This window comes from Choloepus didactylus, chromosome 7 (assembly GCF_015220235.1).
Source record: "Choloepus didactylus isolate mChoDid1 chromosome 7, mChoDid1.pri, whole genome shotgun sequence".
Taxonomy (NCBI): domain Eukaryota; kingdom Metazoa; phylum Chordata; class Mammalia; order Pilosa; family Megalonychidae; genus Choloepus; species Choloepus didactylus.
This window is the reverse complement of record NC_051313.1, coordinates 141350232-141366462: the sequence shown is the minus strand read 5'-3', so window position 1 is coordinate 141366462 and position 16231 is coordinate 141350232. Positions and strand designations below refer to the sequence as shown.

The 16231-nt window shown below is 44.9% G+C and overlaps 1 protein-coding gene across 5 annotated transcripts in view; it reads left to right on the top strand.

The window, feature by feature from the left end:
* The first annotated feature begins 8503 nt into the window (after window positions 1-8503).
* HIVEP1 (HIVEP zinc finger 1) overlaps window positions 8504-16231 on the top strand; it is a 146853-nt gene continuing 139125 nt past the window's right edge. Inside the window, exons 1-3 of one of the 5 annotated variants that reach the window (XM_037842273.1) lie at window positions 12103-12142; window positions 12498-12648; window positions 15619-15761. In XM_037842273.1, the coding sequence (XP_037698201.1) occupies window positions 15722-15761 (40 nt within the window). In that variant the 5' untranslated portion in view covers window positions 12103-12142; window positions 12498-12648; window positions 15619-15721. The other 4 variants (XM_037842275.1, XM_037842271.1, XM_037842272.1 and 1 more) reach the window with 4 other exon arrangements.

Below are 16231 nucleotides of genomic sequence, written 5' to 3'. Positions count from 1 at the left end.
AACTCCTGAGAACAATTGGAGTAATCTACTTTTTTGAGCAGCTTTTGTAATAAAGGGTGTACTTGCTTTTTATCTTTAGCAACCTTTTGAAAAGTGAGGAAAAGAAATTTTTAAAATGTATCATGTTGGACCTCTAAGTCTTTGGGTAATAATAATGAAAACCCAAAAATTGTAAGTATGAGAAAAAAAAAAAAGCAGGGAGTTGGAGTTGAGAAGGCAGGCAGAAGAGTGTTGGTTAAGAAAAAACAGAGGGTATTAAAAAATGTGGTTGGAAGCCACACAGAATCATGGGTTATGGGTGACTGTAAAGAGAGAATTCTGATTTTAACCAGTTAGAGGAGAAGCCATTTATATTCAAGAAGACAGGTATCTGGGCAGCACAAACCAGAAGGAAAAAAGAGAGATTGTGTGTAGTATTTTTCATCTAAAGAATTCAATGCACTTGTAAATATTAATAGAAGGCATTGTAGTCAAATTTAAGAGGACAGATGTCCAATTCACAGCTTCCATACAACCTAAATACCATTGCCCTGGGTTTAAGAATAACCTATTTACTTCAAATAAAGAAGCAAAGAAGTGAAAGGAAATAGGTGGAAAGGCAAGTATTTAGTAGTATGGAAATAAATGCTCACATAAAAAGAAATCCAATTCTATATAAGTAAAGATAGAAAGGGGGAGAAAATAAAGAGGCATGGAAGACTAATATAAAGCAGACATTATACATAGTGGAAGACAGGGAAAGGAGCTATTTAGTAAAGTAGTTTTATAGAAGCAGATACCACCAGATTATTTAATCAGCACTCATTGTTCTTCTGTAAAGCATTCCTAGGAGGTAGGTTATCATTATCATCCCATTTTACAGTTGAGGACACTGTAAAATGTTCCTTAGTGCTTTAGCATATTAAACTTAGGTTGCTAATTAGCAATGTATCAAAGCTGCAGTTTGGCCATGATAAGAAACATTAATATTTCTTTTTATTTTCCAAGACCTTTAACCTAGGGAAAATGATGCCTTTGACTTATCTGCTGCACAACTGGTCAACATTCCAGGACTGCTTCTCAATATTGCTGGATATTTTAGATTACCAGAAAAATCAAGCAAGCTTCAAGGAAATTTCAGTAGCAAGAAATCCATACTATTAACATTTCTGTTAATATTTCTGCAGTATCCCCAGAATTTCTCACTCAAGTACGGCCCAACTTTATTCAGGCTTTCCTTATGAATTTGTGACAACAGACACAAATGAAATATTTCATCGTGATGTATTACAGAACGTCAGCTTGGCCTTTCAGGAGTGTGAATCACAGACTACTGTCATCAAATAACTTATGTTGGGGAACTCTTTTGAATAATAATTGGTTTGGGAGGAGACCATTTTTTTCTTAATAAGAAAATCAACATTCATTTGGAGATTTGAATGAAAAAAAAAATTGTGTGAATTAGTCTTAATGACACCTTTAAAATGGATTCAAGATCATCAATAGCTCAGAACAGATACCTAAATGGAATGTTTATCGAGAGAGCAGAAAAATATTCTGGAAGAAATTTCGGAAGCTAACCATCATCCTTCCCTCAATAAAACTTAGATAATTAAAAAACAAAAAACCCTATACTTCTAGAATAAGAAAACTCGGGGAAAGCACTTCTGTTAGAGCAATATCTGATCTAATTTTCTGGAAATCATTTTATTTTGTTCCAGAGGGGTGGACAAGGGAACTTTCTGAGAGAACATGGTTACGAAACTGTTGTGTGATCAGAGCTCAGGAGGGCGGGACTGTTTTGACTTTCTTGTTACTATGTGAGGGATGGAATTTTGCAACCAGAAGGATCCACAGCAGTTGGGAACGACAGTTGAGTAGCTAGCCGAAGATAAAAGCCTGTGTCCTGTTACTCCTGCTCTCTGTACAACATACCACAACGGTGCCAAGATTTCCCACTTACATCAGTATTTTTTATAATTACCAAACCTCACGTTCGTAATCTGTTAACAGCAAAAATCGGACAATAAGCTCTAGGTTGGACGGCCATCTGGCTGGCTTATTCACTATCCACACACACACACACACACACACACACACACACACGATGCCTTATCAGTACTCTTCATTTCCAATCACCTGCTATAAATTAAGTGCCACCTCCTCTTGCTGAAATTAAAATAGCCAAATTTTAAAAAGCACTCAAAGCATGTTATGCTTACCATGAGCTATGCTTGTCCTCTTATTAGCAGCTGAGTCTTTTGCATTCCCTTGTTTGTCTGACTTACTTGCATGTTACTATTACTTTCCTTTTTCCAAAGCATCTGTAAAGTCCATTCTATCTAATGCTCTTTCTCCAACTCTTCCCAAATTGGAAATGGACTCTGGATTCTTAGCTTCCTTGTTATTGGAACCTCTTCCAGTTTGCTAATGCTGCGGGGATGCAAAACACCAGAAATGGATTGGCTTTTATAAAGGGGGTTTATTTGGTTACATAGTTACAGTCTTAAAGCCATAAAGTGTCCAAGGTAACACATCAACAATCAGGTACCTTCACAGGAGGATGGCCAATGGCGTCCAGAAAACCTCTGTTAGCTGGGAAGTCACATGGCCAGCATCTGCACTGGAGTTCTGGTTTCAAAATGGCTTTCTCCCAGGATGTTCCTCTCTAGGCCACAGCTCCTCTTCAAAATGTTACTCTCAGTTGCTCTTGGGGCATTTGTCCTGTCTTAGCTTCTCTGGAACAAAAGTCTGCTTTCAAAGACCATCTTCAAAATGTCTGCCTCAGCTTACAACGGCCATCTTCAAAATGTCTGTCTCAGCTACCGCTTCTCTCTCAGCTCCCGTGCATTCTTCCAAGTGTCCCTCTTGGCTATAGCAGCTCACTCCTTTTGTCTGAGCTTATATAGTGCTCTAGTAAACTAATCAAGTCCCATACTGAATGGGTGGGCCAACACCTCCATGAAAATCATCCAATCAGAGTCATCACCTACAGTTGGGTGGGTCACACCTCCATGGAAACACTCAAAGAATTACAATCTAATCACCACTAATACGTCTGCCCACACAAGATTGCATCAAAGATAATGGCATTTTGGGGGACACAATACATTCAAACTGGCACAGTACCCAAAGACATTTTGGCATAATAGGAACTGCCATGAAAAGAAGATGCCAATAAACTCAAAAACATACATTGAACCATGGGGGAAATGGCATAAAATAGTAGAACAGAGAGTTTAGAGAAGAGAAAAAGTCATGGGTTTAAGAGTTTACCAGAAGCAGCACGGTTCAGTTGCAAAATTCGGTGAGCATCTGAAGAAAACTTAGAACCTCAATACACTTACAAATTCAGAACCTGGGGAGTTTGGGATCTGGTAAGATTTGGGGGTTAACTGAAATATTAGTGTCAGGAGTAGACATTTGGAGTGGAGACATGTTTGCCAAAAAGGGACACTTGTAGACTGACAGGGGGTGGAGTTGTAGAATTGGCAGTTTATTTACAGGAAGGTTGTTTATAACTAATGATCGCAAAGGAAAACTTGAAATACTTTAATGTTGTGTTGAATCCTGTCCTGTCGTCTGATCCTTACACCTAGTGTACCCCTCTGCTGACTTATGGATATAATGCCTATGAAAATGAAAATATGCTAAGGAGGCAACAGTTTGTTGTGAATACCTCCATTTTATATATATGTGTGTATGTATATTTTATACATGCATATGTATATGAATATAGAATAAATATTTTAAATAATTATATAATTTTTTTTACATTAAAAATAATTTTTTAGCCTGAAATCAGATCTTACTAGAGAGGTCATCAAGGTGGGAATTAAATCTCAAAGAGGATAAAGGGAACTTGAAAAAAAACACTATCTACTTCATAACTGTGTATTTAGATTCCATCTGCTAGCCAGGATCCTAGCCTATAGCGGATGAGAACATAAAGGAAAGCTCAGACTTACTGGGAGGTGGGATGGCCCAGGGGTTCAGGACATGGTCTCCTCTGCAGTCAGCAAGTTTCCAGGTGAGGCCATGTCTGGTCGTACTTTAGACATGTTACTTTACCTCTCTAAGCCTGAGTTACTTTAGCCGTAAAAGATGGATAACAAAACAGTACCTGTAGCTGAAGGTAATTATTATTCAAGACAAACTTTTTGCTTTAGAGTAATTTTAAACTTACGGAAAATTTGCAAAGGTAGTACAGAGAGCTCCCATACACCCTTCACCCAGTTTACCGCATTGTTGGCCTCTTATATCACCATAATCCATTTGTCAAAAATAAGAAACTGACATGGGTACATTACCATGAACTAAACTCCAGGCTTTGTTTGGATTGCACCAGTTTTTCCATTAATGGCCTTTCTTTCTGCTCCAGGATCCAATCCTGGGTGCCACACTGCATTCAGTTGTCATGTCACCCGTGTCTCCAAAGAATTATTTCAAGGTTTAAAAGATAATAGATATAAAACACTCTAGGAGTGTGCTCAGCAAGCAGTAATGAATGGGTCAACACGTCTATAGTTCTATGTGACTGGCACTGTCTTAAGCTCTTTAGAAATATCTCATAACAATTCTATGAAGACCCTCATTATGACCACTTCACAGGTGAGAAAAGTGCGGCGCAGGGAAGGTCAAATAACTTCCCGCAGATTATGCAGCTAGCACAGCTTGATTTCAACCCAGGCTTGCCGGCTTCCAAGTCTGTGCTTTTAATCACTGTTGTCGCTCTCTGTAAATGCTTTATGCATGCTGCTTATTATTAGAAGATTCTGGAACTGGTGAATTCACTTCTGGACACCAGGACATTAATAAGTAGTTGTTTTCTTCCTCTAATTCCTTGCCAAGAATATGCCTAAATTTTAACCCTCTTTTATACAATAATTATAAAAACCCAGGGGGAAAAAAAGGTATGGAATGTGGATTGAATTAACTAGGAACACTCACCGGATCACAATTTTACCTATAAATCACCTTTTTTTAACCCTTGCTATGCCTTTTTTTTTTTTTTTACTTTTATACACATTCACACATATTTTTCTTTTTTTTTTTTAACACAACATGCTTAAGCCATGAAACCTCAATCAAACTGTGGCAGAAGACGAACATCTATTTATCTCAGAATGAGGATTAAGAGCCAGCAAAAAGCAATGGAGTTGCTGGTGAGAGTCGGGGGAAGGTATAGACAGAGACGATTTAGTAGCAGGGATAAGAGGAGACGGTAGAAAGGACTGGGAGTTCCCGAGTCCATTGCCACAAGGAGCCAGCTGGGGGACACTGTACAACGCACATGCCCACTCTATATTGCAATCTCCCTGTCTGTAAAATGAGCAGATTCCTTTGAACCCTATTATATAATTTTGAGTCTAGAAATAAAAAAAAAAAAAAGATGTTTCAAGGAAAATGAAAAAGCAAGAAAACAGCCACATTGGTATGAAGTCTTGGGCACTGAACTGGAAAGCAAGTGGGACACAGACTACAAAAAAGCTATTAGCTTGGGACCATTTTGAGGGCAGCTCCCTGCCTAGAGTGAAGCAGGAACTGAAAGGAACTAGCAGTGGGGCGGGCATGTAGTACTTTCATTCATTCATTCATTCGTTCATTCAACAAACATTTACTGTGGGTCCAGTGAGTACCTTACTCCATTCTAGGTGCTGGGGATACAGTGGGGAACAGAACAAGGCCTTTCACTCATGTGCCTCATATTATAGTCGAGGGTTGAGAGAGAATAAACAAGTAAATAAACAAGATAATTCCAGAGCAGTAGATATTATAAAGGACAGTGATAGAATAATGAGCGTAGGGGACAGGGGAGGGAACCCCTGCACTTTAGAAAGGATAGACAGAGAAGGCCTAATTTACATATGCTCAGAATGTGAATACAATGGGGAAAAATCAAGACCCTTGAATCTTTCCTCCATCAATAAAATGGCTTTCTTTATAATGCAGTAAATGTGTATGCCAGAACAATTTTCCTCAGGAGGTTTGAGAACTACTTTACTAGAAATAGAACAGAGTAGGGTATAGAGCAAAGATTTAAGAGTGATTTAAAGCTAATTCTTCCTGCGAATGAGAGAGACTATAAAGGGAAGTCCTTTTGGTCCTCTGAAGCTATGATAAAATCAAGGCAAGCATGGCTCTGTAATATTTTGACTTGGGCAATAGGAAGTTCAGTCTAATTTAGAGCTTTACAATTTCTAATTTTCTTTTGCAACAGCATTAGTAAAATAGTAGTGATATTTCTAATATTGGCTAGTATTTATTGAGCACTCAATCAGTGCCAGGCATTTACATTCAGTAATTCATTTAATCTTCTTTCCATCCCTACTGGGAAGTACTGATCTTTAAAGAGAAGGACTGACCTTACCCCACAATCACACAGCCTCTTCTGACCTTTTCCCAGGTATGTCTGATTCCAAAGCCCTTGCTACTTATTTCACCCGCAGGCACGTGGGAAGCCCCTTTCCTAGATCGATGTTAACTCAGTCTGCAATTCCATGTAAAACATTCCCGCTATGTTAGATTATTACACTTGTTTGTTTACACATTGTGGGGATTATGGATAAATTGGATGATTTTAACTCTTTCTAGGGTTCCCCAGCATCTTACTTCTGGACACTGCTTGCGAGGAATTATTTTAGGAAGTGCAAGTGTCACTTCCACCAACTACTTCCAGTTTTCTTTCACATCTTTAACAGATAGTGCAGCAAAGAATACTCACGAAACATCTCTTATTATTTGGCATTGAATTAGGTGCTCTTCAATGACGTTCAAGATCACACTCCCTCTAAATAGTTTATCCCATCAAGTTAGCAGTATCGACATGAAGCATAAATGTGAATTAAATCAAGCTTCTTAAGGCCAGGCGTGGTTATAACTAACTACATTTTCTCTTCTCCCCCTTAAGCATCAAACATCCCAACTTCCCCATTTTTATGACACAATCTATCAAGTTCTCAAAACCTCGAAAACATGGACACGACAAACTCTCTGAGTTCTTTCTCTTCCTTGCTCCGCAGATGTAGAACATTATAAAGTTGCTGAAATCAGTTTTTCACAAAATATAATCCTTGAGCTTCAAGCATATAAATATTCTCTGTTCACATTATGGATCTACCACTTTCTAGCTGTGTTGCCATAAGAAGATTATTTAGCATTTCTCCATCTCCGTTTTTCACCTATAGTATGGTTTTATGGCGAGGATTAAATGAGTTCACACCGGAAAGTGTTGGGAATAGACTGGCAAGTTAACTGCTAATTACTACCACCACCGCAACTACTACTATTCTACTACTGCTGATATAAATACTTACTGCCATTTTTGTAACCAGTCTCCGTATCTTGTTCTAAATTCATCAGCGACAATAATTTTCCTTAAAAAAATCAATCCCAGTCCTGATGTTTCCAAATGACTACCAGCTGTGGGCAGTATCATGTCTAAATTCCTTCCTAATACTGCCCTAGACTTCTCCCCCATTGTCGCCTCCCCATTCTAACTGTCTTCATGGCTCATTACTAGAGAATCCATTTTTCTCATTTGCCTGGGACAGTCTGGGCGTGTGCCTCCTCGTATGTATACAATTATTAGCAGCGCCCCTTTCACTCTGTAAAGGGTCCTGGTTCAGATGTTACATTTATTTATGGGCTCACCCTATTCATTCCACATTTGCTTAGACTTTCTGCTCTCGACAAGACAACCATCACACACAGTTCTCTTGCTGTCACCTTCAAGCTAAATTTTTCTTGCCTGGAATGCTGATCTCATACCATTGCCAAATCATGAATTTTGTTGCCTGTAAAATTGTCCTCAGAACTCACCCTCAGGAGGGGACTTTCTCTGATAATCCTGTCCTTCACCCAATCCAGAAACATCTCAGCAATCATGTCAATAACTCTGTATAACTTTAATTGGCTCTGTTTATAAGCTTCTTCTTGTATCTTTTTCTCCCTCTAGGTACTTTTCCATGTGTTTATTCTGTTTCCATTAATTTGTTAACTCCCAGAGGACAGGGCCTTAACACAGGTTGGTGTGTTATGGGACCATAATATGCGAGCACAGTTAGGGCTGATGGTGGACCCTGCAGTCTTTATTACTAACCTGTTTAAAAAAAAAAAAAGCATATTTTATTAGTTCTTTGTTAGTGATGGCCCCGAGATTGCTAATCTATGTAAAAATATATCCAGTTTCTGCTAGTGTCCAGATAAATAAAATAAAATCAACAGTTACAAGCTTTCCATAACGTGAGGGGGAGGGAGCAGGGATGTCTGGCTCTATAAGGGACTCTTTGGCATATGTAAGGCATGTTGTTATGGAGTCTATTTTCTTAAAAGGTATATTCTTGTCTCTGCAAGGCTGCAGGACTATCTCAAAAGGGGGAGAAAAAAAAACCAGACTTTCGAAAGTGAGACTTAAAAACCGAACGAAGCCTCAGAAAACATGCAACGCCACCATGTTATAAGTTTGTGCTAAGGGCGGAGGTAAAATGGATCTAATTTGGGAGGCCTCCTTCCATGTGTCCAACAGAAAATACGACAGGATCCAACTATCCCGGATTACTAGATAGGCTGAACATTCGTTTCAATTTAGTGCCTTTCTCTCAGGTAACGATGGGAAACTGGTGCAAACGCTTCCTTCTCACTGCGGGGGTAGGAAGTGGGAACGCTTTACCGTGACCACCTGCTTCCCTCGCTTGGAACAAGCCTAGAAATTGCCAAATATCTCTATCACTCTCGGCGCAGAGCCCACAGCATAAACCAACGGAGGCGGTGCACTAGATAGCATCAAAGCCCCAGGCAGGGGCCCGCAACGGGGGTGGGGGGGCAAAAGCAGCCGAGGGAAAGAAGCGCCTCCCCCTAGCATTTCCTCTCACGCCCACTTCCAACCTAGGAGGCTTTTGGTTTCAGCTTTTGTTGTTTTTAAAATTAAAAGTTAAACCCAGGAAGCTTTGGATCAGACTTTTTTGGGTGGCAGTTCGGGTAAGTTTTTCTCTGGGTTCTTTTGTCTGGCCCCCGGCTGGGGAGAGCCTGGGGCGCGGGGCGGAGTGGGCAGAGTGTTGCGGGGCAGGGTTTGTCGCCGGGCCGCGGGAGGAGGAGGGGATTCGGCCGGTGGCGGGGGAAGCCCGGCGCGCCGCGGAGGGCGGGACGGGCGCGGCAGGACCCGGCGCCCGGCGGGAGGAACCTCCGGGATCTCCGCGTGGCGGCGGCGCTGCGGAGCCGCGCAGGGCGGGGGCCGGGGCCGGGGCCGCGGGGCCGCGCCAGGGGGGAGCCCAAACCTGCCAGGCGGCCGCATGGGAACCCGGGCGCCCGAGGCGCGGGCAGCTGACGGCGGGGCCCAGGGTGCGGGTGGGGGGCGCGGCCGGACCCCGAGTCCCCGCGACGTGGCTCCAGGGGGACTTGCCGCTCTCAATGACACTCCCCTCACTGGTACCCACTCTCCCTAGCAGATCTCAAAGGCGTTCACGCTGCCGTATAGGGCTAGAGCCCAGGGGACGTGGGTCCCTAGGAGAGACCTCCGCCCCCTCCTCCCCCCCACTTTGCCGTGTATGGTCACCCCTCCCCCATTGTTCCCGGATTTTTGACAGTTGAAACCGCAGTTCACCATTCACATTTATCTCCTTTGGCTCAAAATAAGCAGATACAGTTCTTCACCTTCCGTGTACAAGCTACATTTAGAGAAACTATATTTAATTTGTCGCAAATTAAGGCCAAACTATTGGATAACTTAGCAGTATTTCCCTGCGTTCTGATAACCGGGAGGTTAGAATTGTAGGAAGCAGAATTATGACAGGAAATTGCATTTAGAAAATCCAAAAACTTACTAGGAAACAGTTCTACGTTGCATATATTTCAAACAAAAGTTTAATACTGGGTTGCTGCTCAAGAAAGTTAAATTGATTGTGGGTAGTCTAAAAAAAAAGTCCTTTTACAAAAGTTAAATGTCAAAATCTATGATAATTCAAAGTTGCATTTTTATTTTAGTTAGAAAGTTCATACCAATGCTAAATTCTATATAAAAATTGTGTTCACAGTATAGATTCCTGTTGTGCTCAACAACTATTGGGGTAAAAATGTATTCATTCAATTAGTATTTTTGACTTCTTAAGTGACACAAAGCCTTAATAAATATCAAGCTACCTTCATCTTTATGCTCTGACAGATTATTAGATATATCTTCACATTAAAATTCATGTTCACTTTTTAATTCAAATAACCCAATTGGGAAATTATATTACATACCTTTTATGACGGCAACCCATTAGATTTCATTTCATAAAAAAGAGATTATTATATAACATTGAAAATACAGAATGCATTATTCCATTGCTTGGTTGGAAGTATAGTGTGTTAGACGCCATTTCAAATTTAGGCAATTGTTCAGTGATCTTTGCTCTTATGACCAAATTATTTTTTAACGGACATATTTTCCCCTTGTCATTACATGGCATTAGTTTGGATTTTAAAGTCACCACCATTGAGTATTCCATTTAAAAATCATCCCGATTTTGGTGCTTTGAACTTTTCTTAACTCAAATGAGCCAGAGGTAGGATTTCCTTAGGAGATTTTAGGGGTCAACCCTAGCAGGAAAAACCTAGGCGTTTTTGTGGAAGCCCCAGGGAACAAAACAATTCAAGGTTGCGCAGATGGCTGACTGTCTTAGTGGGTGTATGATCGTTGAGCATTTTTATTCCTTAAAAGGGGAAAAGGGTTTAATTCAACCCTAGAACTTTTTCTGCATCAAAATTTGTGGGCTACCTTATTCCTCCCAAGTTGGGCTGGCACCTTAAACCAGTCACTCTTGCCTGCTTCTTTAGGGGTACATGTGGGATTTCTGAGCCCCAAACTCCTACCCTTCCTTAGGTCTAACCCCGAAAGCCTTCTCTGTTACCCAGGTCCAGTTGCTTCTGATTTCTTTTCCATAGATTTCCTCTCCTTGCTTCCTCTGCTGCTTTCTAGCAGCCAGGGTCAAATTCTGGTTTATGGTAATTACTCCGTCTTCCCCTTTTTCTCTTCGCTCGCCAACCAAGAACCGGGTCTGCTGCCAGGCCGGACCCCCATTTCCTGCCCCCGGAGTCCTCCCCTACTCGCCCCAAGCTGTCAGTCGGGCAGGCAGGGGTTAACTGCGCTCGCAGCTACGGCTCTGGGAACCACCAGCGGGCTCTGGAGCGGCCTCTGGAATAACCTTGGCTTTCCTCGCTCTTTTAATAGAACATCCGCCACCAAAAAGTGGTTTCAGTTCAGGGTTAATAATACGTCCCCTTCCACCCTCCAAACCAACACCTCCGCCTCTCCGGTTTGTTTTTTTTTAAGTTGTTTTTCAAAGTTAATGAGTTTCAAGTTTCACAATGACTTTCCCCTTCCCTCTCTGCGTTGCTGAGGAAACCCCCTTGGGGTCCCCCTCCCGCTCTCCGTCCACCCCTCCCCCACCCAACCCTGGGCAGGGGGCGGGGCTGGGAGACCCCATGACGTCAGCGGGCCGGCCCACATCCTGCTTTAGAAAGTAAAGAGACGGTAAAGAGAAACTGCGGCCCCGCCCGTGCCCGCCCCTCTCCCGGGACCAACCGCCCCCAACTGCGCGACCAGGCCAGGCCTCCCCGGGGCCGCGTGACCGGCCGGGCCCGCCCCTCCGCCCCCGCCGGGCGCGATTCCCGAGCAGCCGCGACCCCGGTGCCCGCCCCTCGCTGTCCCTAACCTCGCCCCTCCCCCGCGGGCCGCCTCCTTCCGTCTCCCTCTCCATCGGGTCCTTGCGGCTCCCCTGCGGGGCGGGGCGGGGCGGAGCGGGGCGGACGGGGGCGGCCCCCGCCGGGGAGACCTGGGCGCCCGGCTCCACGCGAGTGGGGCCGGGACACCCAGCGTCCGTGCCCCAGGGAAGGGCCTGCCCCGCTGGGTCCCGGCGCCCCGGGCGTCCCCCCGAAAATCTGCCCCCCCTCCGCTCCGGGGCAGGCCACCCCTCCCTGCCCGGTCTCCGGCGGGGACGCCCCCTCCCCCGCCCGCGCGTCGCCGGCCGCGGCCTCCCCGCCTCCCGCCCCCGGGGATCCCCTGCCGCCCCGCCCACCCGCGGGAAAGCCTCCGACCTCCGGCCTCCCTCCCCAGGCCGCCCGGCCCGCGCTCCTCCCGCCGTCCCTAAGACGCTAAACGTGCACTACTCTGCCCTGGGGAGAGGTAAAGCCCACTGCCTCCGCGCCGCCCTCCGCTCCGGCCCCGGGCCACCCGCCCGCTGCGGTGCGCGCCCCTTGCCCCCCGGCCCCTTGCCCCCTCCCCGGGCGGTGACCATGCCGGGGCTCCGGACGCCAGCTGGCGGCGAGCGAGCGCCCCCCACCCCCTCGGCGCCCCGGCCGCGCCGCTCACCCCCCGCCCCCCGGCCCGCTCCCCTGTTTAATATTTCAGCTGGATGGTTCGGTGCCAGTCGCCGGCCTTTGGTGAAGCTGCTGCTGGGGCGGCGGCGGCGGAGGGCGGCGGGCCGGGGCCGGGGGAGCGGGAAGAGGAGGAGGTGGAGGAGGTTATGTTTGTGTTTGAGGTTGTCAAGTGAAGGAAGGATCCCGGCGCCGCCGCCGCCGCCGCCGCCGCGCGGGGGTCGCGGAGACTCCGAGCTGCGGCCGCCGCCGCCATCAGCAGCGCAGCGCCGGGGCCGGCTGCTGCGGCCGCCACTCCGGGCGTCCTGGCCGCAGGTTCGACGCGGGCTCGGCGGCGGGGGCGCTGCAGCTGGGGCGGGAGGGGGGAGGCGCCGGGAGGGGCAGGACCACATCCCCTCGGCGGGCGGGGGCCGGGGGTGTGCGGCTCGCGTGTGTGTGTGTGTGCGTGCAACCGCCGACCTTGCAGAGGGGATGGCTGCGTGCGAGGGACACTGCCCACTTTTGGGCGCCCTAGCGTCGCGCGAGCGGCCCGAGCCGCGGTCTTGCGAGCGGAGCAGGTACGGAGGGAGCCGGCCTCCCCGCCCGCGCGTTCCAGCCGCGGACGCCTTTTGCAAAAGGGTGGGGGGTGAGCGAGACCAGGCCTCGGCTTCCCAACCTCGGGCTTTGTCGCTTTCTTTTTCTTTCGTTCTTTGCTCCAAGCGCCTTTTTACCCCTGGGCACCTGGGTAGTTTCTTTCCGGGTTGGGAGTGAGCGCCTGCAGCAGTTGGGAGGGGGGCGGTGGGGCTGGGCACCCGAGGGCTGGGGCTCGCCTTCGGGGTCAGGCTGGGGAGGGAGTTGCTGGCTGGAGAGGGGAGGGGGCTGCTGCGGCGCTGGCGGCGAGGAGGAGTCTCCGGACTGCCGCGCTCTCCTCATCTCGTCGTCGTCCTCCTCCTGCTCTCCGCATCCACTCCAGGCTCCTTCCTGAGCTGGCACTTCCATTCCCCCCTCCTCCTGGCATGCGAAGCGCTTTGTTCAGTGCAGCGTTGCAGAGGGGTTTTCCCAGGCTCCGCCCTCCGCATTCATTCATGTTTTTTCTCCTTGCAACTGTCTTTACGCTTTTTGATCGTGTCATGTTTTTGCTCCATGTAGTATTTATTTCTTTCCTGTAAAGGACGGCTTATCACTCGTCCTAGTCGCTACAATGCTTGGAAAATACCCACTTCCTCCCGTAAGGATTTAAACATGGGCTGGACAGCGGGTAGGCAGTGAATGGGGTAACAGAAAGCTATTACCGATTGGGAATTTGCATATTTTACATTTATGCTTCGGATTGCATGGGATAACATGATTGAATTATAGCTGGACTTCATGTTTTAAAAACTTCCAAATATCGTGACTATTTTTAAACGGTAAGTTTAACAAGGAACGTAGTTAATTAAGCATTCACAAAATTTATTTGGCCCTAACATCTCTGAATTCTCTATTGAAACAGAAGCCTCCTAACTCCGATGGTAGATGCTTTTTTAGTGCAGGAGTTGAGAAACCATATCTTTAATAGATCATTTAGCACAGTGCTGGATGACATATATAGTTTTGGACCATCAGATTTCATTTTCTTTCTCATTCAGTTAAAAAACCAATTGCAAATATTTTTGTGCAGTGTCAACATGCAGGTTTACCAGAAATGAAATACTAAAGTTAACTGTAGCCTTCCTTTCCCTCTGCCCCTTCCCTGCTATAATAAAACCATACATTTCTAAAATCTCATACCAGGATATTAGACATATTCCTTCCTATATAAGTTTTTGTAAGGAGAATTAATATTTGGACATCTTTGCATGTCAGGCAGTGGGCAAAACGTATGCATTGTTTAGTCCTTAAAACAACCCAATGAAGTGGATACTATTATTTCTTAGTTTAACAATTGGGAAATCTGATCTTTAGAGAAATTAAGTAACTTGAGCCTGCTCCCAGCAGTAAAGGGTAAAGCCTGGCTTTGAACACAGTCTTGTTTGACACCAAAACATGTCATCATGACTTGCTCTACAGCCTCTTGACAAAAATCTGAGTGTAGGTATTATTATGTCCACTGAGGGAATAAATGCTGGGAGCAGTTGAGTGGATAGGTGCCACATTCTTTAGTTACTAAACTTGGGCCAGCTGCTTAGCCTCTCCATGCCTTAGTTTCCTTATCTATATAGAATGGATAAATGACAGCGACTTTACAGTTCTTGTTAGGATTAAATTAGGTGATGCGCAGAAAGTACATAGGCACACAGTACATGCTCAGTAAGTATTCTGTTGTTTCGTCTACAGTACCAGCTCTGACAAAGGTTTCAAACAAAGCATTCTTAATCTATTCTTAGGTCATTGTTTAGTGATTAAACGTTACTTTATGTTTGCAGTTGTCATTGTGGGCTTTGCTTCTCAGCTTTACAATGGAAAGTTAAAACTAGGACTTTAATTCTAGGGTCCTTGAGAATCTTGTGGAAGACAAAAATGAGATGGTGGATTTAGGAAGATGGGTAGTTAGGTTAGATTATTACAGCTTTAGCTTGTTGTTCTTGAGACAACTTTTTTTTTTTTAAATGTGCAAGTCAGGACAGACCAGGTGATGCTGCAGTAACAAATAACTCCCAAATGTTAGTGATTTAAAACAACAAAGGTCATTTTCTTGTTTATGTTGCATGACCATGGTGGGTTAGTGGGAGCTCAGCTGTGTGTTGTCACACTCACTGCAGCAGTGCCGGTCCCCTTGGCAGAGGGAAAAGAGAGCTCAGGAGGATCTTCCTTTGATAATTAAATGCTCCACCCTGGAAGTGATGTCTTTTTCTTCCACCCACAGATCAACCAGAAGTAGTCAAACAGTTCAGCTAAACACAAGGTGGCCAAAAGTGCAATCCTGCTGTGAGTCTAGAAGGGAATATTTGGGAAGCAGCATTCATAACAACCACATATAAATGATATGTATAATTAACTCTGTCAGTTCAAGATGAATGAGTCACAAACCTTGTCCTCAAAGAGCTTTGAATGGACAGACATGTACTACTTACAGTATAACCCTTTTATAGCCTGATGTACTTTAATTGTACCTGGTAATGTTATTTTAAAACACAATTCAGTGGCAAGGCTCAAATACTGGCAAAACAATCTGTCCTATGTTTAATTAACAGTAAAGTAACGTACTGTAGCAATGCCCAACTCGGTTACCTTACCTTGAGTTTAGGTTAATGCTGTACTGTCATAACTTCTGAAGAATCTTTTTGGAGGTAGTAAAATGTGGCTTTTGATTTTTCTCCTTTTCAGCGCGTGGATTAATTGATGTACCTTGAGTTTATGGAGCTACCTTTTTGTGACCTGCTTTTTCTTCAGTTTCTAAGAGGAAAACAGTGCCCCTGAATAGAAGAAGATGCCTCGTACTAAACAGATTCATCCCAGAAACCTAAGAGGTAAGGCTCTCCATTTTTCTTTTATTTCTTAAAAGGAAAAAAAAAATCATTAAGTTGTAATAAAGTATCTCTTTGTTGACTGGGATGGCAGGACTTCAACCCCACTTCAGAGCAAACCCCAGGAGCATCAGATCCGTTTCTCCCTTGTTCACATCCACTTGTCCTGCACAATTCCCGTCTCTGAGGAGATGCTTAATAAAAATTTGTTGAATGGATTAATTGAATTTGACAGGATTACAATGCCTTCCCAGCCATTAGCTGTGGGTACCAAAGGACAAGATGTACTTTCTCTCAACAGGAGCCATATTTGGGTCACGGCATCTGAAGTGAACCCAAGGGTAAAGGGTTCTTTGCCGTCTGTGTCACCATCGATTAGATACTTATTTTTCTCACCCCTCCCCCATACATCTTTTAGGATTTATTTCTGTGCTGCTCTGTAAGTTAGGTTAACAAGTTAAGAGGTGAAGAGT